Genomic DNA, 27,133 nt, shown 5'->3' with positions numbered 1-27,133 from the left:
GCCCAAATAAACGGTTCTCTTTAGTATGGCCTAGAAGTGAAACTATATTCTAAATACAGGAAAAAAATCATCTACATTATGTTTGTGTTTTTCTGATTTTGTTCCAATTTCTCTTATATTAAAAACTAGGGGTTCAGGGTTTCCCTGGTGGCGCAGTGGTTGAGAGTCCGCCTGCCGATGCGGAGGACGCGGGTTCGTGCCCCGGTCCGGGAGGGTCCCGCGTGCCGCGGAGCGGCTGGACCCGTGGGCCGTGGCCACTGGGCCTGCGCGTCCGGAGCCTGTGCTCCGCGGCGGGAGAGGCCGCAGACGTGGGAGGCCCGCTGTACCGCAAAAAACAACAACAACAACAAAAAAAAACAAACTAGGGGTTCACAGTTGAATATTAAAAAAAAAACATGTGCTTTAGGAAAAATTAAGTGCATGCTGTTTCTCTTATATACAATATGATTTCCAAAATACTGTATTAGTGTCATCAAATCCTTGGAATTTTTCTTTCAGCTTTTCCTTCTACTTTTAATCACAAGTCTTAGTTGGAGACTCAGTATGTCCAATATGTATTTTAAAAGTCCTTAACAGCCAGTTACAAATAAAATACAGTAAGTGTGATTAAAACATTGATTTTTTTTTAGAGTGTTCTTAAATAAAACAACTAAAAATTTTTTATACTATCATAGCACCTCAGAAAGCCCTGTGTCAGGAGTACTAGGCTCACATCTGCCTTTTCCCTCAATTAAATTAAATAAATAAGAACTTCCATGATTTTAGGTTTTACGTGAATAATATGAATCAATCAGCAGTTATTAATACTTATCCTCAAAGCTTTTGTTTCCTTCACATAATTGGAATACAAGATTTTTAGTTTCAAAGGATACAAACGTCTCCCCGAGAAACACCTTAAAAAATAAGACCACAAAACTGCAATGTAACAGAGCCCAGTGGCTGTGTCCACCAGAAACCTCACCAGACCTAACAGAGAATGCTGGCTGAAACCTAGTCACCACAGTACTATTTTTATCCTATTTTTTTTTAATTCTATTTTTAAAAGTGTTATGAGGATAAGAATTTCCTTCACTAGTGACAACTGGAAGATACTCTATTAATTTAATACTACAAAAGAATGATTAAAATTTCTTATGAATGATTAGCACGTTTAATCTCAGGACCAGCAGAATATTAACCCTTAACATAAACCCTAAGAAGTAGGCAGGGGGCAACTGAATAACATGATCCTGATTCTGCATCCTAGAGGGAAACCAGAACTGAGAAGGAATGAGGTTTGCTCAAGGTCAACGCCAAAATAAACAATAGCAAAACCTGACCTCGGGCAGTGAAGAAATGAGAACTCTCTGGTTAAAATGTGTGTCTAATGCCTATGGATGAGACCGTTTGTTAGATGCAAGGTAAAACTTGACTAATTTTTTTAAAGTGTTCTGATTTAGGCTATATTTTGTTATTATTGAGTTTTTTTTTTTTAACTTCAGCAAAAATAATTTATTCCCATAACCATATCCTGGATCTCAATTATGAGAAAAATAGCATGGTACATGCTGGCTTAGAAATCAAAAGATTTACTCTGTCACTTCCAGTAAAATGACCTTGGGAAAACTGCATTACTTCTCAGCAACAAATATATGAGCATTTGTAGTACACGCTCCAATACACAGATATTTGGAAATGATTCTCTCTCTTAGACAACACCTACCTCCAATATCCTTCCAGGATTGCGGTTAAGACTCAACTCACAAGAGACAAGATTGTACTTTAAGAACTATAAACTACTACATAAACAAAACTGAATTATCCAAAGGTGATTCAAGTCTAAAACTCAGTAACCTTTTCAAATCAAGAACTTTAAACATTCCTTTTCAACATGCTTCCGGCTATTAGAACCAGAAATTGATGTGCAGAGCTAATTAACATACACAGATAATGCATACATACATCCAATCATGTGCACTGACGACTGTAGGATATTTTTATATGACTGAAAAGTAAATATCCTATGGACAGCCAGTGTCCCATGAACTGGAATTGTTACCCTAATCTAAGTGTATTTACTACTATCCATCTTGTTATATCTACCAATCTGTAACATACACTTTAAAGTAGGTTCTGCACTGAAATTTCTTTTTACAATACTTTTGACAAAAGCAAAGTGAACTCAGAATTTGAAATCAGTGAGGTTTGATTATAAAACCTCATTCTTTACCTAAGAATAAAAATATAAAAATTCAAAAACAAAAAAGTAGGCGCCTAGACTCTTGTAAAATCAGCAAGCTCCCTTCGCACTTTTATCACTTCTTCCTTTTACAGACTCTCCTTAAAAAGCTCAACAATGTGCTTTTAAATTTAAAATTCATTATTCTTCATGGCAGCTCTGATATTTTGATGATCAGAAGGAAATGGAAAGAAGGAAACCAGATGAATAAAGGAGAGCACACCAGGAGACCACCACTAACTCACCCCAGATGCTCTCCTAGCACCATGGTTATTTCACTCACATAACTTTTCTTGTAACTGAAAAAAGTTCTTCATAAAACTGAAGTGATGTTCCAGGCTGCTGAAACAAGCAGAGTTTTTAATCCTGAAACACTCTTTTACTTCCACCTCGAAATTCTACTAACGTGAAATTACATCTACTCAGTGCAGCAAAATTCTGCGTCCAGGGAGTCTTAACACTTCATTACAACCAACATGAGTCCTGAAGTTCCCTCCTGAGCACAGCTTCACCCTTCTCTTCCTTAATTTCTCTGAGTTCCCAGATCAGTCCCTCAACCGACACTCAGATCACATCCCCTTCATCTCATGGTTCTCAACAAGATGTACTACAAGGAATTACAGCTTCCACGCTGTCTTCCCCACTTAACTTGTTTCCAAAGCCTCAATCATAGTAACTAATGTATGTACAATTTTGAATCCCAAAGCATAAGGAGCAGTAAAAACTGAGTGAATAAGTGAATCTAATTTTAAAAATTCAGAAACCATCAATATGTAGAGTTTTTCGTTATAAAATATCCTGCTCTGTTTCAGAAAAACAAGGACTTACTATCGACTTAAATTATACGGTACATTCATTAAAAACTAACGAAAGGGCTAAAACAACTCTTACACTCTCCTTTTCACAAAAATGTTCCTTTTAACAAGTTCTAGGATCAATCTCTCTTGATATTATCTATATATTTAAAATATATTTAACATCATACATAAACATAAGAGATATCCTGAAAGCAAAGAGTGTAAATAATAAATTACTAAAAATTATAAAGAGAAGATACTTACTGAACTCCAAAATCTAGAACTGATGGCTGAAAATGTAAAGCTTTTCCACTAAATAGCTTGTCTGAGAAGCTAAAAAAGACAAGACAAGACAGATTAATTTTTGTTGTACTTTTAAAATTTGAATGCTGAGTTAAGAGGATATACTTAGGCCGATAGCTCTCATAAGATATAATTTTACTCCCTTATAAAGGAGTCGGAACTAGATTTTAAATGTTAAAGCTGAATTATTTGAAGCCTAATATAATTCTACAGCTGCAAAAATTTAAGATACTCTTAGATTATGGTTAGTATAACTTCATACCAAATATATAGATTCTATAAGCATTCAGATAAAAAATGGAGATAGATTTAATTTTTAATAGGCTTCATTTCTGGGGGAATTCAGGAAACATATCTATTTTCACAAACCCCAAATCAAGAAAAGACACACAAGGGCGGGAGCTGAGGGTCAGGGGTTGCAGAGGGAGGGAGGTTCGGCCTCCACATTCGTTAGACAAGTTGTAACAGGGAAAGGATCAGGAGCACAGCCAGGGTTGCTCCCAAAGGCTGAAACCATCACCAGGTCTGTATTTTTAAGATTAACAATCAAATAAAATCTCATACGGCAGGTCATATTTTCAGCAGTTGTTAATCATTACTATGATTTCATTTTCCTTCAGAACCAAAAGCCAGAAATTAAAATACTAAAAAACATATAAAGACATTAAAAAATAAGCTATAACAATATATACACATACTTAAAGACTTAAAATACAAAATATATGTAAAAATATATATAAATATAAAATATATACACGTGTGTGTATCAAGAAAGTATTAACTGTCATACGACATTTCTTTTAAGAAATTCTTTTTAAAAAAAAAGAACAGTAGGTCCTTGTTGGTTATCTATTTTAAATATAGTAGTGTATACTTGTCAACCCCAAACTCCCAATCTATCCCTCCTCCCCCATCCCTCTCCCCTGGTAACCATAAACTCATTCTCTAAGTCTGTGAGTCTGTTTTGGTTTTGTAAATCAGTTCATTTGTATCTTTTTTTTTTTTTTTTTAGATTCCCCATATAAGCGATATATTTGTCTTTCTCTGTCTTACTTCACTTAGTGTCACAGGACATCTTAAAAGCCATGTACTCCAAAAATACTTAACTGGAGAAGCTCCTAAATGTAGCATGCATAACTGTTTTCAGAGACTCAAGTAAGTTTTCCAAAATACAATCTTTCCATGTTCTCCTCCCGCAAAGTAGCCCTCCAGCAAGCACAGTCCAGAGGCTGGTCCAGGAATAGACATTTGAGTTTGAAACTTGCCGGCCCACAGAAACGCTATAACCTTCAGCAAGCCCCTCTCCCATTTTTCTTGAAGGTGCAAACAATACAGAGAACCCCTTCCAAGATCCTCATCTCATAGGAAGAATCCTGGTTGCAATCTCTTCTTCCTCTCTCCACTTTTCTGTCTCTGTGTAAGCTTCCCTTCCCCCATCCCCTCTCCTAAGAATCCTTTCTCTGTTATCTCTCATCTGTATCTCCTTTATTCTACCTCAGCATCAACTGTATTAATAATAAAGGTGACCTCAGTGTCCATCTGCCAACCTCCTCCCTCGTGTCCAGCTCGGGCAGGTGAGAGGTATGCTATTTACTGGTCTCTCTCAAGCCCCAAAAGGCCAGTACTAACTCCATGACTTGCTTGCAAAAAAAGGCCACAAACACACACCCAGTTGCCTCCAGAAATGTTTTAAAGAGCCACAGGAGGCGACATAAAGAGTTGTCAACATCAGACGCACCGCAGTCACCCCCACTCCAGACAGAGATGGTCAGGGCTCAGCATTCCAGAAGGAAAAGAAAACAGGCAACTTCACATGCCAAGAATGATCTTAGAAAAGTCAGGCTACTGTATTAGTAAAAAGTAAAATAACTAATGAGAGTCTTCTTCCTGCCTTGGGTACTGAAAGTGGATTTATCATCAGATTTCACACACAACTTCTGAATGAAGACGAGGTTTTGGAGGATTTAAGTAATTCACCCAAGATCACATAGTCACTAAGAGGCACAGCCAAAATTCCAATGCAGATCTGTCTATCCAGGTCAGAAACCTGAACCCTGCATGGAGTTCAAGTCCATCCAAGTTCACATGACCTACCCAAGGAACCAAGGCAGTGTCACCTGCCAGGACAGGGGCAGGGCTTCAGAGCTGAGACCCAAAGCCGTCACTTAACTTCTCAAAAGTCCCAGCCTTAGTATCTGTAACATGAAAATAACAACGGTATCCACCTTATAGTTATCATGAGGTTAAAATGAAATAATAATGCCTTTGCTACACGCCTGGCACATAGTTAAGTGCAATAAATATTAGATCGTGTTACTAAGAGGATGACTGTCATCTAACAGCAAAAGCAATGAGAACAGATGGAGAGGCCAACTGAGCGTGGAGTCAGAGCTGACCTCAGGATTTAGAAGTCCCAAATGGGGTAGTAGTAATTATCTCTGAATAGAACAAGTGAAATATAAACCTGGGCTGTCTCACACCATAACAGAGTTTTCTAAAACCCACGAGCAGGAAGTTTTTCATACCCAGTGAAAATCAGACATTTAAGCAGTATGGCAGAAACTTCAAAGAAACTATTTTTTGACCTCACAATGGAGAAATAAAACCATGTCAGTATTTTTTCCTAAAAGTCACAGAACAGATTTATCTTTCTCATTTGGTCAGTTTCAGCTCACTTGACTTTACAATCTGGAAACCAGATCAAGTTGTACAAGGAGATTTAACATCACTATATGAGTTAAAAAGTTAGTTCCCATAGATAAAACCATTTTAGACACAGGTACTGACCTGGAAGGATCTCACGCACATACCTATGACCTCGAGTATTAAAGACTGAAGGGGGAAAAAAGCAGCAAACTGCCAAAATTTAGTCAACCATGGACATCAACAATTATCCTCAAATATCAGTGCTAGCTAGGAAATCATAGGACATCATACTGTGTTTAAAGATGCCAAAGTTTTCATTTCTAAATCGACAACATCAAAGAAATAACTTAAGCCTCAAGAGCTTCAGAAATAAAAGATACACTGTCTTCCCTTTCCTTTTTCTCTCAAAAATCAGCATTACCCTCTTCACATCTGTACCCTTAACAAGACGGATGATTCTTTTATGTGGAAGTCCACCTGGCCTCTGGTACTCTTAGGAGTCCCCACATCTGCCATAAAATAAAGGCATGCATCTTGTAAAACTAAATTATAAATTCATGCCATGTATTTCTAACTCTCACCCTTTCCCCATCTGCAAGATGGTTACAAGGAAAAGCCCTTTATTAAAAGAGAAAAATAAGAGCGAGCCTGTTCTGCTTCTACAGCAGGAACGAGGCACAGAAATAAGACATAAAATTGACAGCAAACTGAGGCGAGGCACTCTTGTTATATGGACCCCATCCCATGCCCACTTATTCTGAAGATGCCCTCCTCCTGCAAAGAGTCGCGCCTTCCCTCAGCTTCAGGACATGTGGACAAGGAATTCCACACATGCTTTTTGGAAAGAATACCTTTGCTTAAGATTACCTGACTTTTTTATCTTCTTTCTCCCTCTTTTTTTTAACTTTGGCCATTTTTTTTCTCTGTATATAAAACAAAGAAACACAGTTCGAAAAAGTGGCTAGTAAGAGGAAAGAAATTTCACTAGAAATGAGAAGACCTTGGGTCAGGTCCCAGCCAGGAGCTCCCACGTGACACAGGCTTGGTCTCCTCTTCAGAAAATCGAGGGGGCTGGGCTGGATGATGCCAAGATCCTTAGAAAAGCACTCGGATGCCCAGTCCTCCTTCCTAGGAAAATTAAATCGATCTGCGAATATCAGACACACCCTTTAAGAAAATTCAATCCAGTAACTTGGATATAAAAATGAATTAACTATAACCAACCGTTCTTGCCATTCACAAATGTTATCCAACCAAAACACATCATTTCAGACGCAATGCTCCTCCTCTTGGGAACAAGCATCAGGGCCCAGGGGCTCGGGCCCCTGCCTCACAGCCCTCGGCTGAATTCGGTGTGGCCCAGCTGCACGGGGCGCGGGCGGCCGGCTCAGAAGAGTCTCCCCTGAAGATCGTGATCCAGGAGGCCGGGCCAGGCTTGTGTGCCAACAGGCAAAACTCAAAGATCAAGAGAGTTCGAAGCGCAGGGGAGGAGACACTTACTGAAAGAGTCAGGAAAGGCTTCGAGGGCTGGGGCTCCACCGACAGCAACCCTCAATGGAAACTGAACCAAGGCACCTCCAGCCAAGCTAACAGCTTGAGGAAGCACAGGTCACTTTGGAGAACACCCTCTGAGCATCTGGTGGCTCCAGCCAGATGCAGAGTGGGGAGCACAAAGCCGGGCGGGGCAGTGTGAGCAGGGAGGAAGGAGAGCGCAGACGGGAGTGCAGCCCTGAGACTGAGAAGGCACTGCCACTGACAAGGCCACTGCATTGTTAATCCCCTTGGACCCTGAGCAGGAAAGAGGGACTTCTAGGACTCAGCTGCTATTCCCAGGGACCATGGAGGAATTCAGTACTTCTCCCTTATGCAATGGAACTGGAACCCACCGCTGTACAGATATAAGAAGCCCCAGCCTGCAGCAGCCCTTAGGAATCTTGCCCACAGTCAGACTGGCCACCGCAGGGCAAGGCCTGCACAGCCCCACCAATGGCACTGACGCTGCCCTGAGTACCCCTCGGACCCATCGGTACCAGCTCTAGGGCCTTCAGTTGAAGAACAAACGGCCCAGGCTGCATGATTTATGAAATGAGCTCTGTAACTACACGAGTTATAAAATTCTACATCATAATTTTGGTAGTACAAACTGTGTTCTGCTTTACTTTTAATTTAAAATTACTTCTCCCCAGAAGTCTACTGAAAGGAAAAAAATATGAAATACACAGGCATGTCTACTTAAGTTAGAAATGTCATTCTTCCTGGTAAATTAACTATTCGCAAAGAACAGCTTAAAAATGGAGGCAGAGGGACTCCCCGGCGGTCCAGTGGTTAGGACTCCGCACTCTCCCCGACGAGGGCACAGGTTCAATCCCTGGTTGGGGAGCTAAGACCCCGCAAGCCGCAAGCCAAGAGGCACAGGGGGGAGGGGGAAATGGAGGCAGAAACCCGTATTCTTCCCCATTAAATTCCCAGAGGGGAAAAAAGTCATTTGGTAGTAGACGATTTTCCTAGTTTCTTCTACTGTAGAAGCCCTGGGCTTCAAAATCAAAGTCGAGGAAAGTCCTTGGAGCAGTACCAACAGTGGTCTGTTGGAGGCGGTCTCACTGACAAGAGATCTGGGATTTCAAGCCACCTGGCGCGGTGACGGCCAACCCCTCCAAGGCCAGGACAAAAGTCCTCCACAGCAGTCCACCCCCTGAGTTGCTGATGTCCTTCTCCATCCAGAGGAGGTGTTCCTTCTCTCAAAGACGACCCCTACCTCGCCTTTCTGCGTGGGTCCTGGGCTGATTCCAGGGCCTCCCAGCCCCATCCTGCCCTCCCCAGGGTTTTCACCATCTCCTTACCCGCGCCGTCTTGCTCGTCCACTTACACACGTGAAACTCACGCCCCTTCACTTGAGAAGAGGCCCTGATGCTTCTCACCCGCTCCAAGCCCTCTCTGCCCTTCGCAGCAAGCTGCCGGTGAGAGTACCGATGACCGCAAGCACGTCTACCGAGCACTTACAGCGCACGGATGCTGTGTCAAGCGCTTGCTTACCCCGTGTAACCCCATACACCCTGTGGGCACTGTTAGTACCCCGCTTCCACACACACGGACACAGACGCGCTGAGCGCTCGATTACCCCGTGTAACCCCATACACCCTGTGGGCACTGTTAGTACCCCGCTTCCACACACAGGGACACAGACGCGCTGAGCGCTTAAGTGACCTGCCGAAGCCCATGTAGCCCACTTAGCAGCCGGTGGTTGAAGGGGACCGTGAACCCGGCTCAGAGCCCCTCCCCACACTGCCTCCGGCCCCCTTCTCTCCCGCATCGCCCCCTCCCTCACCGAGACTGCTCTTGCTAAGGTCTCCAGGGATAACAAGCTGTGACCTCGGGGACCGCGCTGACTCACTCTCGGGGCTACTCTCTCCCGGAGTGCCCTCCCTTGGTTTCTAAGCCGTCCCGCCCAGTCTTCCTCCCACCCCTGGGGCTCCCCCTGCTCACCTCTCCCAGGTCACCCCTTCCTCCGCCCTTCCTCAATTCTCACTCTTTCTGGACCATCACACTCACCCCTTAGGCTCACCCATCACCAACAGGCTGATGCTTCCCATACAGACATCTGGATGTTTCTGGCTGTCCAGCATCTAAGCTTCCTTACCACATTCACAGATTTGCCACTGTCACCCCTGCTGAGCTGTGAAAGGGCCAATGACAGGTGACCTTGAACAACACTGGGGCTCAGGGGCTCCGCCCCCACACAGTCAAAAGTCTGCAATAACTTTACAGTCAGCCCTCAGGATCCGCCCCCTAGCTGCGGTTCTGCGCCCACAGGTTCCATCAACTGCGGATCGTGTAGTCCATATCGATAGAAAGAGAGCACGTCTAAGTTCACCTGCACAGCTCAAACCCGAGTTGTTCGAGGGTCAACCGCCCTAGTTTTAGCGGCCGAGCTTGCTGCCGGGCGCCAGCACACGACCTAGACTTGGCCAGGCTCACCGGCCCGGGGCAGGGCAGCGGCTAATGATGCCACAAGGGAGGAAGGAGGTGGGGCTGTTCTGGGGTAGTAGCCACTACAGACGGGGAGCGGCAGGGGCCGGGGCGTCCTCAGCAGTCTCCTTCCAGGACACGCTCTGGCTGTCGTTCTCGCTGCAAAGTCCCCTGCTTGCTCGTTTGTTTTCTGAGCCTGGTTCTTAAGTCTTCCTCGAGATTCTGTACGCTGCCCAACATCTTTTCAATGAATTCCTTTTCTGCTTAAATCAGCCAGGGTCGGTTTCTGTGGTCTGACTGATTCATTTCCCAAGCCTGTGTATCTGTGGCCTGGACTCCTCTGCTGAGCTTCTGACTCGTGCTTCCATCTGAAGCGGACACCAGCCCGCAGACGGCCCCCCGGAACCCCCAAACACAATCCAAGATGGAGCTCAGCGTCTTCCTTGGTCTCCCCAGTGGTTCACGGCGCTGTCTGCCCCTCCTGGTGAGCGACAGCCAACCCGCCCAGCCGGGAGCCCTGCTGACACCCTGACTTCTCTACCTTTCTTAACTCCACACGCGGCCGACACTGAGGGCTGTCCTGGCATCTGACACGCTGATACCACACAAAGCCATCCCCTCCTTCTAGTCTCACTAGCAGGACCTTACATTCAAAAGACGTTACATCTGCACGTTAAAGAATTTTAAATATATTATTGCGTTTACACATTTAATCATACCACAGTCCACATGCTATAAAGAACGCCTTTAGTTAAGTGGTTAAATAACCATGCAAAAACCTATAAAAGAAAAGGCCAGTAATTAAGCGTGTGTTTCCTACTCCCAGCCCAACTTTCTCTTTACTGTAAAACATGGCTTCTCATCTACAGTTTAAAGACTTAACATCTTTTCCTAGACTCTACTATATGTTAAAATAGTTTAAAATGATTTTTAAACCTGCAAAATACATTTTGCACTACCTTTCAGCTCTAAGACAAGTTAGCATGAAAAAGTAAATCAGTACTAGACGTCTCCAGCAGTAACAGTCTTGGCCAGATGCTACACGTGGTGAAGAGGAAGCCAAACAGAAATTCACACCAACGATAAGTGAATGGGGAGACTGGGAATGAAGGCCTTTTCCTCCTCAATCATAAGTGGACAATGCCAGCTTGTGCAATACGGTAGTTATATTTAGAAAACCAACCAACGTGCCCATATAAATTTAGATATTAGTTCTCTGAACATGAACAAGCTGGTTGGTTTTTTTTTTAACTGAACAATTGTTGACTTACACTATTGTTAGCTTTAGGTGTACAGCAAAGTGATTCTCATATATACACGTTCTATTTCAAATTCTTTTTCATTATAGGTTATTACAAGATACTGAATATAGTTCCCTATGCTATACAGTAAATCCTTGTTGTTTATTTTATATATAGTAATGTGTATCTGTTAATCCCATACTCCTAATTTATCCCCTGCCCTTTCTCCTTTGGTAACAGAAAGATACTCGCTGACATAGAGAACAAGCTATTTTTTAAAGCTCACTTTTTCTTCAACAAAATAATTTTATTTCCTAACACATGGCAAACATATATATCCAATGTGTACTCATCTTGCACATTTATTCACAGATGACTTCCAAACTACAACCGCCTTGATATTTAAGCAGGAACTAAACATTACCTTAGTTGATATGAAAAATGCTTTTAGATGGATAACAGTATGAATATACTGGATTGGTCATAGCAGAATTTGATTAATTAGATTACTTCTATAAATTTAAAGCTTGGGAAAGCCACTACTTTTGCATCTGACGCTCTCAGACGAATAGGATGCAGCAATATCGGCTTGTATTCCAGAGAAATTCCTTTAGTTTTTCTGGTGATGGAACCACCATCACCAGAAAAAAAGCGGCAATGTCAAATGCCACCAACACTCATTCCTTCACTCTACCTGCATCAGACATTACCGCAGCCAAGGCAGTTTGACCTAAGAATCCAAAGAAGAATAAGAGGCTGCCTGACTTCCATGGGCCTACAGTCTCACATATCACTCAAGGTGGAGCACAGTCCAGAAGAGGGAAAGATGCTGTGAAGCAGGTTCAGAAAAGCTTTCTGGACGAGACGGCGTTGAGCAGGACCAGAAGGCTGGATGTGCCGTGTTCAGGTGAACGTGGAGGAAGGGGTTCCCGACAAGGGAAACACAAGTGACGGCGCACGGACTTCAGGAAGGTTGGTAACACAAAAACGGAAGAACCTAAGGGGATTTCTTATAGTTTCTTGGGAGGATGAAAGAGTCATCCTATATAACTTCAAGGTCCAGAACAACATTTGAATTCAAACACAATGCACTGATTGACTTTTTTAATCCCAACGTGAGCAAATATATCAAAACAATGTCAGGCAATTACGAAGAATATTAGCAATATTGTCCCAAAAAATCTAATGAAAAATGCCTAAGCGTTTTAACTGTCCTTTGAAGGGCCAGCCCTCCTGGCCATGGCATCTGCGCGCTGCAAAGAGCAAGGATTCGCGTGCTCTGAACATGCCCCTATTCAACAAGCTCAAGTCCTCTCCCTTTAAAAGAGAAAAACAAAATCTACCCTCTGAATGGAAATTTTTTTTGAAAACAGAAATGTAGAAGAAGCTCTTCTGACTGGCCTGTCAGGCTTTCCACTTAACATACTAACACAGAGCCCACACTTGCCCACAGAGCATAACTCACTACTGCCAAGCTCACAGCTTACACGATAGAATTCCACCGTCAGCATGGCTTAAACCCTGATTTTTCTCATGTGAAGCCCAAGGCTTACTGACACTGGAGAAACCATCCCGAGTGTGCCCCGAAAAACAAGGACTCCTTAACACGAGACAGAGAGACTGGGGTTTTCTCCTAGGGATGGAGGGGCTGGTAACTTAAAAATGTGTTATGTCAAAACCAATTTGCCCTTGAGAAATAATGGTCACGGTGTCATGGTTTCTCCCACAGGGTTCTGTGGCACAGACTGGCCCTCAACATTCCTTCTCTCTTTCTTCCACTTCGTTTTTGGCTGGGCACATTTCCCAAGCTCCCTTGCAGCTAGGTATGGCCACGGGACCAGGCTCCAGCAAATGGGGTGTAGGGTCCTGTGGCGGGTGCCAGGAACTCTCTGGCCCTACCTCCACCCTTCCTCCCATCCGCAGCCATGAACACAATGCCGCCACCTCGCACCCTGAGGACCAGGCCGGTGCCCTAGGCGACGGAATGTGGGGATCCTGGGGGAGCGGGGATCCCTGAAGACTGCCTGGAGCCAGAGGCAGTGTAAAGCATGTTTTAAACCTCTGGTACTTTGTAGCTCTGTTACCTCAAAAGTTAAGTCTAATTGAAACAGCTCTCACCCTTTTCAAACAACAGAACTGCCAGGGGCCACTGCTCAACAGAACTACCACTATCCAAGAACCCCATCCTCCCAGCCTCTGCTTGCCCTGGGGAGGTGGGTCCAGCACTGCCAGTCTTTCATGTGGTCCAGAACCAGAGCTTCCCAATAAATCAGCAGACTAAATGGCTACAGCAATAAAAGTAACCCAAACCTGACAGCAAAACAAAACTTCTAAGCAAAGAAAAGACGGTTCCTGCTGTCCCACACTGGGAAAAGCCAATGACTACGGTGGTGGCCTACGGTGGCTCTGGTCACACACTGGTGCCAACTGAGAAACGCCTGTATAGGAACTGCCCTCAGGACCGGTAATACAGAAACTGCCTTCTAGTTTAGAACCTATCGTTCTGCCTCGTAAGTGCACATGTAGGGACAAGTCTCACACAGGGACCTGTCAGGACCTCTGTCAGACACTTCAGGGAACCCAGACCCATGTGACCACAGCAGAAATAAAAGAGGTGCTGGAAGGAACACACAGGTGATGTCCCCACCTGGCCTTCTAGGAACAAAGTCCGGGCAGGGGCCTCACCAATCACAGCCCAACACCAAATACACTGCGGGGAGGGCAAGGAGTAAAAATTATTCTACTCTTGAAAGACTGCTTGGAACTTCCTCAGTCATTGATACACATGACTTTCTTCCCCAGGGTGACTGCAGGAACCCTACAATGGGGAAAGGCTATCTTCCTGCCCTATTCAAAGTCCTTCAACACCGTGACAAAGTGCAGAGCTCTTGCAAAACCAGAAGAGGAAAATCGGGGCCAGACTGTGTCCTGTTTCCTAGTCAGGCTTGGGAGAAAGGAGTCCAAAAAAGGTTACGGCAGTGAAAAAAAGAAATCTGCTGAATTCCCAGGGCCTAGAGTCACTGGGTCCCCAGCGGAGACCAACTCACAAAGGTGGAATCAATGAGCTAGATGAGTACAAGAGATTGTTTGTGTGACCAGAATTTCAGTTTCCAGTACTATAAAGTTAAGATATCACCCCTAGATCCACCGTGAAGATTAAATGAAATCTGTGCGTAGAGAGCTTCGCAAAGTGCCTGCGGTGTGGTGGAGGCGGGTGTCTGTTCTAAGGGCAGCAGAAAAGCAAAATGGTAAAGATTCATGTTCCGATTTCCATGGACTCTCCAGAAGCAAATCAGGACAAGACCAAAAATGTTTCAGAATTTCACGTACTGAGGAGGGGGCGGCTTGAGTTGGGGGGGGGGAGGGGCTGAAACACCTCCGACAATTCCCGCGAGCTGACAGCACCGGGCTGCTCTCAGCTGGAACAGCAGCAAAGTAGCAGGAGCCTCCCTTTCAGTTCAGCCCAGGGAACTTAATTGTTCTTAATTATACAGATGCCACTCATATGCAAATAGTGCATGAAGGGTTTTCCTTTTAAATTGTAATTTTTCTTTCAAACCCTTGAAGCACTGAAGTGTTACTGCTGAAGAAAGAACGGCCCCGAGGTCGTGGGGCCCAGGAGAGAGGCCCCTGGGCACAACCTGCCCTCCCTTCGTACAGCCCTGCGCCTGTCCAGGGTCTTGCTCCCAGGTCTCTAACACCCTCCCCTCTCCTTGCAGCATTCTCCAGCCCAGACAAGCACGGTGTGAATCCCACACGGGTTCCAGAGCCCAGCAGAGCAGGGAGGAACAAGGATCAGCCAGCGGCAATGCAGCTTCAGCCCTTCAATCCTTCTGTCAATGAACACCAATTGCAAAAGAAGTCCAGCGCTCCAGTAAAAACTGTGTTTCTAAGATAATAATAGCAACTTGGGGGAAAAAAAAAAAAGCTGCCAACAAGTAAATAAGCGGAAACAAAACTGTCCTGTGCAACGTGATTACAACTAAAAACATACAGAGGAAAATGAAAAGGCAATAACCAAAATATTAACAGGCCATGTTAGGATGGGGGAATACTAGTAACATTTCCCTTTCCCCCCGGTTTTCCAAATTTGTTACAGGGTTCAATGTCTTTGAGAATATTAACAGTTTTCAGTTATGTGCTTTTAGAAAACTCAGGAGCGATAGGAAGGTACATTCTTCTTAAATACAACCTGTAATTATTTCTTTTTATCATTCAAGTAACACATTTGCACATTTACAAGTTATCTGAAAGCTAACGAAAGTTTCAACTCTCAAACACTTCTTGTTACTTTGCTCCACTTCCCTGACTCTCCTCCACCTCTTTCAACAGAGACCCCCAGGCTCCAGCCCCAGGCCTTCTTCTTCCCCACCTACAACCACTCCCTGGCTGATGTGACCCAGTCTCCAGGCTCCATCACCTGAAATTTACATCTCGGGCCCAGCCCTGTCAGCAATCCCAGTACTCTAGCTGCCCACCCACAGGTCTACTGGGATGTCTAAAAGACATTAAAAAAACTCTTCCCCCCTGCATCAACAGCCATCTTGGCTCAGCTGTTCCAGCCAATAATCTTGGAATCATCATTGACTGCTCTCTGCCTTACGCCCACATCCATCTATTGGAAATCCTGTGAGCTCTGCTTGCAAAACAGATCCAGAACCACACCGCCTTCCCCACCTCCACCCAGGCCTGGGCACCACCCTCTCTCGATCTTTTGACCACTGACTGCAATTAACTGGGCTCAAGTGGCCTTCCCACAGTCTAGGTCAACACCGGCCAGGACAGCCTTTTTGAACCGAATTCAGCTGGTCTCACTGCTCTGCTCAAAGGCCCCAAAGACTCCCCATCTCATGGGTCTCACAGGAACTAACTCCACAGCACACTCTCCCCATGACTCACCTTCAATTCCCTCCCACCTTGGGATACTCTGCTGTAGCCCAAGGTCTTCTGGCTGCTCTGTAAACACTCCAGGCACAAATTCCCACCTTACAGGCCTCTGCACTGGCCACTCTGTCTGGAACATTCTTTTCCCACGTAGCCTCATGGCAAGCCCCCTTCCTTACCTCCTCCAAATCTTTGCAAAATCTCACCCAAACACCCTGCTTATAATGACAGCCCCACCCCACGATCCTCATCCTCTTTTTCCTTGCCCTATTTTTCAACTTTCTCCACGCTACATATCACCTTCAAACATCCACACAAGTCACTTGTTTATTATACTCAGATTTGCCGTCTCTCTCCCACACTCTATTAGACTGCAAGTGCCACCAGGACAGGGATTTTGGTCTGTTTTGTGCAGAATGTGTCCCACGCATTTAGACAACAGTTGCTCAACAGCATTTGTTGCATAGGAGAAAAACTCTTCAACTGGTGTCACGGATTTTTAAAATCACAATCCAGGCCTCAGACTATCTTTTTAATTATCCAGTATAAAGTTAGCCTCACCAAACTATATCAGAGACCACAGGAAATGCCATGAAAAAAGGTTTCCTAAATTTCAATATAAACCTTGACCAAATCTAACTGTTTAAAAAAGGAGAAACAAACTATGTATAGAAAAATTTTAACAACCAATGTCAGATGCCACGGAGCAACTAAGCCCGTGTGCCACAACTACTGAAGCCCACGTGCCACAACTACTGAAGTCCCCGCGCCTAGAGCCCATGCTCTGCAACAAGAGAAGCCGCGATGAGAAGCCTGCACACCGCAAAGAAGAGTAGCCCCCGCTCATCACAACTGCAACGAACACCCAACGCAGCCAAAAATTAAAATAAATTAATTTTTTTTTAGTTACCTTTTAAAAAAACAAAACAAAACCAAAACCAATGTCAGGCAAGTTATATTTTTTATTCACCTTAAAAAGAAAAAAAGGTCTAGTCATGCCAAGGGTATACAAATTAGAGTGACTTACTAAATTACAAACGCCGCAATTTTTAATAAAATGCCGAGACAACTAAGAAATTAAGAAACAGAGAGGATGTTGAGTCTACTGAGAAAAATAAGGCCTTGAATCAGGCACTGAACCATGCAGAGATTAGGCTAAGACCTAGGACCGTAAGAAGAGACCCTGTCTGTTAACCCCTGGCTTGGGGAAGATCTTCGGGAAGCAGCATCCCAGGCCTGGGCCTATTCAAACCTTCTAACTAACATCGAAGCAGCAACATGCCTGAGATGCCCATTCTGGTTCCATTGCTTGAATGAGTGGATTCATAATCCCAGAAGGAAGAAATAAATCTAAGCCTATATAAATAAACAGCAGGTACACAAGAATAGAGGCAAGCTGAGGTGACGCCCGGCACCTGATCCTAAATCTCACTTCTGCTACCTCAGCTGCACTCTGGGTTCAAGCCCCAGTGGGGAGATGTGTCCCCCACACCCACATCCAGTCCCCCAGCTACCGTGGTGGCGAATGTGGCCAATGTGGGGATAAAAGATCTGAGGAATGGAGAGAAAGTCCCTGACTCTGCTTATTCCCAAAGCCAACAGCCCTCCTTCTTCCAGGTTGTGAGAACTAAATAATAAATTCCTTTTAATCGGAATCTGTCACTTGAGGCTGAAAAGGTCCCAACTAACAGTTAGATGAACCCAGTAACTAAAACCTAATTCGTGAGATTGGGTCCAAAAGTCAGGAACACAGGTAACCTCTGGAACATTAAAATACATTTTATGACTATTTACGGGAAAAAAAAAATGCTTTCTGAGAAATAGGGTGATTCTGCAAAAGCCCTAATCATCTGCATCCCCATCAAAAAACTGTCCCTTAAAAGGTACAAACTATATTTTCTTTATAAAAGAACCACAGCTTCTATTGAGGGACAGAAACATTCTAAAATTAGAGTGTGGTGACAGCGATCCAACCCTGCAGATACACTGAAAAAACACTGACCTGCACACTTCAGATGGGGGAATGGTATGGTATGTGTATTATATTTCAATAAAGCTGTTTCAAAAAAAAAAAACAGCAAGTACACATGCCAGCCTCCTAACTCAATCATCCTGTCAGGATTCAACGTAGGAAAGGAACCAGGTCATTTCTACAGATGCCTCTTCTCAAACACGTAATGGAAGCCCCACAAGCTCATTTCCTTTCTGTGCACACAGATGCCTCTTATGCATAATGAAAATGCCATATGCAGATACGTTTGATTAGCACGTCCACGTTTCCCATTATTATGCAGCACTTTGTAACAAGCTGCCGTTAATGCCTGCCTATTATCCAAGTGCAAAATCATTCCGCCTAATTTCAAGCAGCCTGGCAGCTGCAGGGGAAGAACAGCCTTGCCCTCCAGTGGAGGCCCATTTGACGTATAACCCCTGTTGCTACAAGGACCCCAATCATCTAGAGCTAATCAATTTCAATCAAGCAGGCACATCTGTTAGCATGTACCTTCCAAATGCCAGCATAAGATGAAGAGAAGGGCAGAAATCAGGACTAGTGTTCTGGGGTTTGGGTTTTTTTTGTTTTGGGTAGGTTTTGTTTGTTTGTTTGTTTTGTTTGTTTTTTGGCAGGGGGAGGGGAGGCGGTGAAGAAATCAAATAAAAGCAGAACAGATGCTTACACCAAGAAATGTTCTCCCCTTGCTGTGTCCGTCCCCATACACTTCTTCGTGGACATGTGAGCCCTGATCCTTCAACCACCTGGCCTCTAGAGCTCAATGAACTCCACTGCTACTCAATAACTCTGAATTTGCCAGTTCTCCAAATAATCCTTTGACCTCTCTTCTGAGGAGGCATTTCCGTATTTCAAATAGCCTCCATTGTGGTTTTCCTTTAACTATAAACAGAGATAAGAAAATACACTAACAGTACTTCATACAATGAATCAGGGAATTATACTGTGACATTCCATAGTTAGTACAATAACTATGCTGCATATAAAGTATTCCGTTAAATTTTTAACTCTCATTACAAACAACTCAACTTTTATTCTGCATTCAGTAACACTTTTCAAAATATATTTCTTTCCTCTCTTAATAACAAAAGAAGGAAATCCTGTATACTCCACACTAGAAATACTGCCACATTCTGGCAGTAGTTACAGAATTAATCCCTTGAAATCCAAGAAAAGGTAAATCCTCTGCAGCGGAATTTTACAATATGTAGCTCCTAAATATTTCCTTCTTTTTAAAAAGAATCATCATAAGCACCAGCTTGTAGCATCAAGAAATTACTTAGTCCGCTGGAATTCAATGTGGCCACCTCTCAGGATAACCAGAAGCAGCTTTTTAAAAATATGGATACCAGGAATCCACCAGTTCCTCCTGGATCAGAATCTCTGGGGATAGAGCCTGGCAACGTTCTGGGAATAACGTCCCCAAGCAATCCCACCGCCCTTGCACCCACTAGAACAGGAGTAGGTGTGTTTGGGAACCACAGATCCATTCATCCATCTATCTGCAGCTCATTCTGAGATCCGTCCAGCGATACTTCTGTTTCCAATGCAGCTCATTCCCATTATAAAACGTTTCAGTCTCCGCAAGAGTCAGGTGGCAGGAAACACGCTAGCTGTTTTAAGCAGAAAGGGATTTTAATTTAGGGAATTAAGTGCTTATGAGATCACTGAGAGGCTCTAGGGAGCCTGCTCTAGGCTGGGGCTCCAGGAAGGAGCTCCAGAGCAACAGCGAACTGCCCCACCATGGGCTCTGGCCTCTGTCACACGGGGAAGGTGGAGCCCCTTGGGAGGCTGCCCTGGAACCACTGAGCCAGGAGTGTCCCAGGACCTGAAAACACCACCAGATGTCCTACGGCAGATATCCACTGAGTGGGAGGGTGGGAAGAATCACTCACTCTAATGCTCCAGAGGTTGAACTTACATGAGCTGCAAGTGCTTTGATGCTACTGCACTGAACGGTGGTCACCAGAACGCAGTCCAGTGGGCCAGCCTACTCTGAGCAGAGGCCCTCACCTCTAACACACACCAGTGCAGCACTTGCCCCCAGGCAGCCTCTGACCCCCCAAGTCTCCCTCCCCTACCTGACCTCCTCACCTCCTCAGGCCTCTCTCCTCTCCGTTTAGCCTTCCTGTGGGGACAATGCTCATTCAGATCCCACAACTGTACCTAATGATATCTTTTGAATTTCTTCTTCTTTAATTCAGCTCATAATGCAGCCAATCTAGATCTTTTAGGGTCCTGATTTTTATCATCCAATAAGCTGACTCTTTGCCCCCAAATCCTGTCATTCACCAAATTAATGATTCTTGAACTGAACAGATAGGATTAATTTTTAAAATATACTAATACCACCTTCACTGGAAAATTCTAATATCGCATTATCAAGATCTGACCAAATTCAACCAGCAACCAGCATTTTTTACATGGTATTTTCTGGGCTACATGTCCAACACAGCATGAGATGCTACAAATGCCCCTGACCACAAACAAGGAGTTGCTATTCTCAGAGAAGTAGCAGAGACTTAAGAAAAAGGAACAATAGAAACAGCGAGAACTTTACGTGTTGCAAATAGAACATCTGACACCAATATGAACCATGAACTGCTCAGACCTGACATAGTGATGGTGATTCTTAAAACATGGTCTCATGAAATGAACATATGGAAACATCTTGTGTAACAGCCCACAGAGTCCACTTCTGCAATCAGATCTTAGTTAATTCAATACACTGTGTGACTCCAAACATGGGCATATGTCAAATCTGAAAACTCTCCCACAGTTACCCGGTTGGGGTGGGGAGGGAAGGCAGATCTTTCGAGCAAATGAAATCATTCCTGACCCACGGAGCAGGCCAGAGAACATGTGTGTTCTCTTATGAGTAAAATTAATTTGGTATCGCATTTTTACCCACATTAAGATATCCCCCCGAGGATTCAGTCTTCTCTGCTCATTGGTTTGTCACCTCTTTCAACCCACTCCCTTCCAAAGCAGCAGCGTCTGTTTCTAAATAAGGAGTCCACACCGGTCTCTTACTTTACATGCTTACTTCCGGTAAGTGGAAACATATACACCGAGTGAGCTGTCTTCAAGGTATGGTTGAAGAGGTGGAAGATGCACACCCACAAATGTTTGCTGATTTAAGTGGAAATTTTATTTTCATTTCTTTTGTAAAAGGATTCCAGCCCATCTACCACACTTTAGAAGCATGCTGTATGCAATTTCCTTAAATAGAAAATTCAAAGTAATCCATCATTTCTTTTACTACTGCAAGTACAACCAACTCTATGTGGGACGGAACATTTCCATTTTGTACAGATGAATGTCAAAGTTCATGGACACTAAATTCAGTGTAATTTCTCATAAGCACCAAGATAAAATTAATCACAAAATATCCCGGAAATCACCAATGATCTCGGAACAGACAACAGTGGTGTCCCGAAGCCCTCTGGACGGTGGGGGTAAAAGCAATGGAAGGTTCTTCCTCACCTCCCAGGACCCTTCCTCCTTAATCCAGAGGATGCCAGCCTCCCAGACCACTAAAAAGTTTCCCCACAGAAAGGGAGTAAAACTGCAGTGCCTCATGTGACCCACAGCGTACATGTCAGATAAGAAACCATGCTGCACAGCCGCATAGCACAGGGAGATCAGCTCGGTGCTTTGTGACCACCTAGAGGGGTGGGATAGGGAGGGTGGGAGGGAGACGCACGAGGGAGGAGATACGGGGATATATGTATATATATAGCGGACTCACTTTGTTATAAAGCAGAAACTAACACACCACTGTAAAGCAATTATACTCCAATAATGACGTTAAAAAAAAAAGAGACTGAAAAAAACACATTAATTTAAAAAAAAAAGAAAGAAAGAAAGAAGCCACGCTGCTGCTTTTCCAGAGTCTAGCCTGTCTCAAGCCCACACTCTCCCAGGGAGGGAGCGGCTCCCTCACCCTCCCCCAACCCACCCGCAGCAAGCCCTTTTCTCCCTGTGCTCTTTCTATTAGTCTCAGAAACTCTAAAACTGAGGCATATGTTGTAACCGCCTTGTTGATTGTACAGCAACTTTAATACAAACACTACGAGACAGGCCGAGGAAGGGAGCCTCCAGGAGGCAAGACCAGTATTTTCAAGGAAGTGAGAGTAGAAACATAGGAGAAAATGGACACGAGGGAGGTATTTCCTCACGTTCAAGTCAGTCTTTCCCTCCTCCACCTGCTTTTAAACTGACACTTGTTCTCACTGTTTTTAATTGTTTTATTGTTTTTAAACCTAGAGGTTTCCCCCTACATTTTTTCGCAGGTGGACGTTTGATCTGCATTACTGCAACCAGTCTGTACACTCTATTTAAAACCAATCCTCTTTTTTCAATATTTTAAAACATGCCACATGGTTTTCTCCAGTCACTGGAAAACGATACACTAAACATAAAACTCGGGTTTTTCAACCCACAAAATCTACCGATGCCAAGTGCTAGGAGCTCAAGTATGGCCTTACTCTCTGTTCTGTTTTCATAGCCTAGGTTCTCCCTATCAATAAATTTCCATTTTTACAACTAAATAACCCGCTCTTTGAAGAGGCAAGCTGTAACCTGTTTTATATTATCTAGTGCCAAAATCTGAAAGTAAGCAGAGGCTACACTATTTCACCCCCAGTTCTAAAAGTCCAAACGTATCCACATTGCTGTCCACGTCACAGAGACAGAACTCGTGGTGAGGGCCTGTCTGGGCCGCAGCAGGCCAAGGAAACTCAGAACAGTCCACAGGACAGAGCAGCTGCTCACACGACTGGTACAGCCGACACTCGAAACACACAGGACCAGAAATGAAAGAATCCTCTCAAATTGCAAAAATATGGAACCAAAGAGTTGAAGTTAAAGAGAAACAAATGCAAGACGGTTCACTAAGGCAGGAAAGGCTAACACATGGACAGTGGCCCATCAATGCCTGGACCGCGTGCCGGTCACACACGCAGCACTGTGGAGGGCGAGGCACCTTCCGGACAGCTGGTCTTAAAAGGGGCCATCCTCACACAGAGACAGTCCCCACCTCCCCGCCACAGCACATCACTAGAAACCGGAAGGAACGTGAAGCCGATCACATGTTCCCATAGGAACTACAACATTACAACTGTACAATCAACGGGTTACATCCCGGTCAAAGGCACCAAATGAACAGCAATGACAATCTGCACAAAATCTATGACACAGCTACAAACCCTCCAAATATTTAACATAAAGTGATCAAAATCAAGCCCAAACACTGAAATTTTGTGTTAGAAGTGACCTTACAGACCACAGGGTCTGAATCTCTCCTTCGCCAGGTCAGGAAATGGAAATCCAGAGGACCACTTGCCCACCGCCAGGGATCTAGTTAGAAGCCAACTGAAAAACAAACCCAGGCCTCCTACCAGCCAATCATGTGCTTCTAGACAAGCGTACTTTCTTTACAAAAGTCCCTGGAAACAGGCAAAAAACACACACCGCTATATATATGCTGTCTCCAAAAAAAAGACATACGTAAAAAACATAACTCCCATATAACACATTCCACCTGCCAACATCAGTCATTAAAAATTATATATCTGTGTGCTTGTTATTAGCTACCATTTTTCTTTTTGGTGTTTTTTAAAGTTACAAAGTACTGGGAGAAGGCCTGGACTGCCCATCCTGAGTAGCCCTGGCTTTTGGCCATCCTCTCCTTCCAGTTAGAGGCTTGGCCTCTCTGGCCACCAGGACCTGCACGTGACCCAAGGCAGGTCCATCGGAGCCCTTCCCCGGATCACACGCACCAGAAGGGAATTCTTGGGGTGGGAAGCTTTGAGAAGGGCCACCTAGCATAGCCAGTGGCCAAACTCTCCACTAGACTTTGAGAGGCCGAAAAAGTCAAACAGAAGCGAAACACAGGAGAGAAAGACAGCCTCCCCACACCTAAAGTGAGTTGTGCTCGTCAAACAGTCTTAGTGAGGAGAGTGGGATAAGGACGATTTCTATCCTCGTGGTTCTTTTCTGAATTCCCTAATCTTGCTGCAACAAACATGGCTTTTGTAATGAGAAATGTCGTAAGAAAACTCTGTCATGAAGGGTAGGTCTGGACTAGGATGCACTCCCTTTCCTGACTGCCTAAGCCTCTTCTGATTGGCTGAAACCCTGGGTATCCCCCAGAACACATGGTAAAAAAACAAATAAAACTTTCTACTTAAACTATGAGGCTGACTGCAGGGTGAGGGTGATAGCTTCTTTTCTGGGTGTGGCCCCCATTCAGACATAAATTTTATTGTATTATTTTTTTAATATGATTTCTCATCCCTAATTTATTTATTTATTTATTTTAATTTTTGCCTGCATTGGGTCTTCGTTGCTGCGCATGGGCTTTCCCTAGTTGAGGCAAGCAGGGGCTACTCTTGGTTGCGGTGCACGGGTTTCTCATTGCGGTGGCTTCTCTTGTTGCAGAGCACGGGCTCTAGGCGTGCAGGTTTCAGTAGTTGTGGCACATGGGCTCAGCAGTTGCGGCTCGCGGGCTCAGTAGTTGTGGCACACGGGCTCTAGAGCGCAGGCTCAGTAGTTGTGGTGTATGGGCTTAGTTGCTCCGTGGCATGTGGGATCTTCCCGGACCAGGGATGGAACCCGTGTCTCCTGCGTTGGCAGGCGGATTCTTAACCACTGCGCCACCAGGGGAGTCCCAGACATAAATTTTAATTTTAACACTAGCTAACTGCAGACCTTTTCCCACAATCCTATTGATAATAATATGTTAACTAATGATCACATGAAAATTCAACTCTGAAACTTGAGGGTAATTACAAGCATGCAACCTCCTTTCTGACTGCTCTCCTCAGAGCATCCTTCAAAACAGCTAGCCAACAAACTGTGCAAAGGTCAGCCTTTGCATTTCTAAACCTCAGTTCCTCTTCCTCAAAGACTTCTTCTTTTTACCTCAAGTCTTACCTTTGGAATTGCAACAGATCTGGTTTCCTTCTACACAATGCAGTGATGTTTTCCTTCAAATTTTTAATTTTTTGCTTACCATTATGTCTCTCTCCCCTCTCCATCTCATTCTTGAGACAACTGTGCCCTTCTCCAGCCTTAGGCAAACTGCCTAAACTCATGTCGTATAGAAGGAATCCCATTCGACAGACAGCAACGGAGACAAACTAGGAAATCCCTAAATTTCACAAATACTTCTACTTAAACAGCAACACAATTCTGGCAGTTTTAATTAACGTGGTTTGCCAATGCCTGACATAATATTTGGGAATTATATTCATAGGAAACTCTATTTCAGGTCTTTTTTTTTTATATTTATTTATTTATTTATTTGACTGCGCCGTGTCTCAGTTGCGGCACGCGGGATCTTCACTGCGGCACGCAAACTCTTAGTTGCAGCATGTGGGATCCAGTTCCCTGACCAGGGATCGAACCTGGGCCCCCTGCACTGGGAGAGCAGAGTCTTAGCCACTGGACCACCAGGGAAGTCCCAACAGGTCTTATTTTGACAGGAAATACCAAAGGCACGACAAATGTCCACGGCAAAAAAAATATAGGTAATTGTACAGTCACATGGTCTTCAATTTTTTTTTTTAGACCAAAGAGAAAACAGTACCATAGAAATATTACACAATAGTTAAGTGAATAGACAAAGCCACAAAAACCTACTCAATCCTTAAGTCCTATAAAGTCTAACCATCAACTATCAAAGTGGGCTAAGGGAAAACCCAGCAGCCCACAGAGGCCGTGGGGATTTCCTCTGACTTTTCTGAATCACCAAAGGCAACTGAAGGTAGGGCCTCAGGCAAACCCAGAGCAGAAAGTGGTCCGTGGGAGGTGGGAGTGGGAGGATGGGGAGGCCCTGGGGAGGGGCCGTAAGGAACAGAGTGAGAGTAAAGGATGGAGGGACAGCAGCAGGCGTGGCATTAACAAGGAGACCTGGGAGCGACCACCTTCTGGGCAGGGTCTCCAGTCATTCGAAGAAACACACTGGGGACACGGAAATTTATCAACAGCAGAAGGATCTTGCTCTTAAGAACGTCATCTCACTTCATCTAGTGCAGACAAGCCAGAGACTAGAGAGATGCAGGTGGAAGGCAGAATGTTCTAGCAGAGGGAGCGGCGGCTGGGGGAGGGGTCAGGCTTCCTGAAAGCGACACCCTGGGGACCCAGATGGGAACGCTCTTGGCACTAAATCCACCTCTGCTTCCTTCATCCCGTCCCTTCCTTGCCCTGGTGTCCAGCACACGGCCTCCCTCCCAGCCCGCCTCAACCCCACCCCGGAAGGAAAGAGACTACCTTTCTGAGGCCTCCTCATACTTGCACATAGTGAAAGCCAGCACACCTATTTGCTAGCAACTTATGAACTTAGAAAGTTGAAATTAAAGGGCACAACACAGGAACTCAAAACCCACAAGCTGAAGCTTCAAAGGTGAGAATGTCCCATTTCATACGAGGCGGTTAAGGGTTCCCACTCCTCTGCTGCACATTCTCCCCCAGCGCCTTCCCCGCAGCCGACACACAGTCGCACTTGATTCCTCACCGTCTTCACGACTTACATTCCACATTCCCTCACGTCCCTCACATCCGAAGAGGAGGCCAGAGGCCTCGGCACCTGTACGATTCAACTCTAAGCCACTCTGCCCTGAGACGTAGCCTCAGCAGAAGCACAGACACCAAAAATAGCAAGAGTCGTGCTGGGTAGGAGAGTTACAGAATGTTTTTCTTCTTCTCTGTATTGCTGAAAGACTGTGAAATAAACGTGCATTTCTTCTGTAATAAGAGTAAGAAATAAAGAACAAAAGAAGACCAACAGCAAAACAAAGCGCACAGGCTACAACACAGACATGACGCTCAGTGAAATTAAGCCAGTTCCAGAAGGACAAACACTGATGATTTCACCTACATGAGGTGCTTAGTGTGGTCACAACATAGTGACAGACAGTAGAAGAGTGGCGGTCAGGGGCTGGGGGACGGGGAATGGGGAGCTAGTGTGTAAAAAGCACAGAGTCACAGTTCTGCAAGAAGAAAAGGGTCCTGTGGATGGACGGTGGTGGTGGCTACTCAGCGGTGTGAAAGGACCCAATGCCAC

General features: G+C 44.6%; 1 protein-coding gene across 9 annotated transcripts in view; it reads right to left on the bottom strand.

Annotated features, from left to right (window-relative positions):
- TMEM131L (transmembrane 131 like) overlaps positions 1–27,133 on the bottom strand; it is a 159,836-nt gene that overhangs the window by 83,686 nt on the left and 49,017 nt on the right. For 6 of the 9 annotated variants that reach the window (XM_027117234.1, XM_027117225.1, XM_027117228.1 and 3 more), the window contains one exon: positions 3,280–3,348. The exons of 1 other annotated variant lie outside the window; for it this stretch is intronic. In XM_027117234.1, the coding sequence (XP_026973035.1) occupies positions 3,280–3,348 (69 nt within the window). Of the gene's footprint in view, positions 1–2,463; positions 2,502–3,279; positions 3,349–18,730; positions 18,802–27,133 lie in introns of those variants that run through there. 2 more of the 9 variants (XM_027117232.1, XM_027117233.1) reach the window with 2 other exon arrangements.

This window comes from Aethalodelphis obliquidens, unplaced genomic scaffold (genome assembly GCF_003676395.1).
Source record: "Aethalodelphis obliquidens isolate GAN/ISIS:26980383/991018 unplaced genomic scaffold, ASM367639v1 scaffold17, whole genome shotgun sequence".
Lineage (NCBI taxonomy): Eukaryota > Metazoa > Chordata > Mammalia > Artiodactyla > Delphinidae > Aethalodelphis > Aethalodelphis obliquidens.
This window is presented reverse-complemented; position numbering and strand designations above follow the sequence as displayed.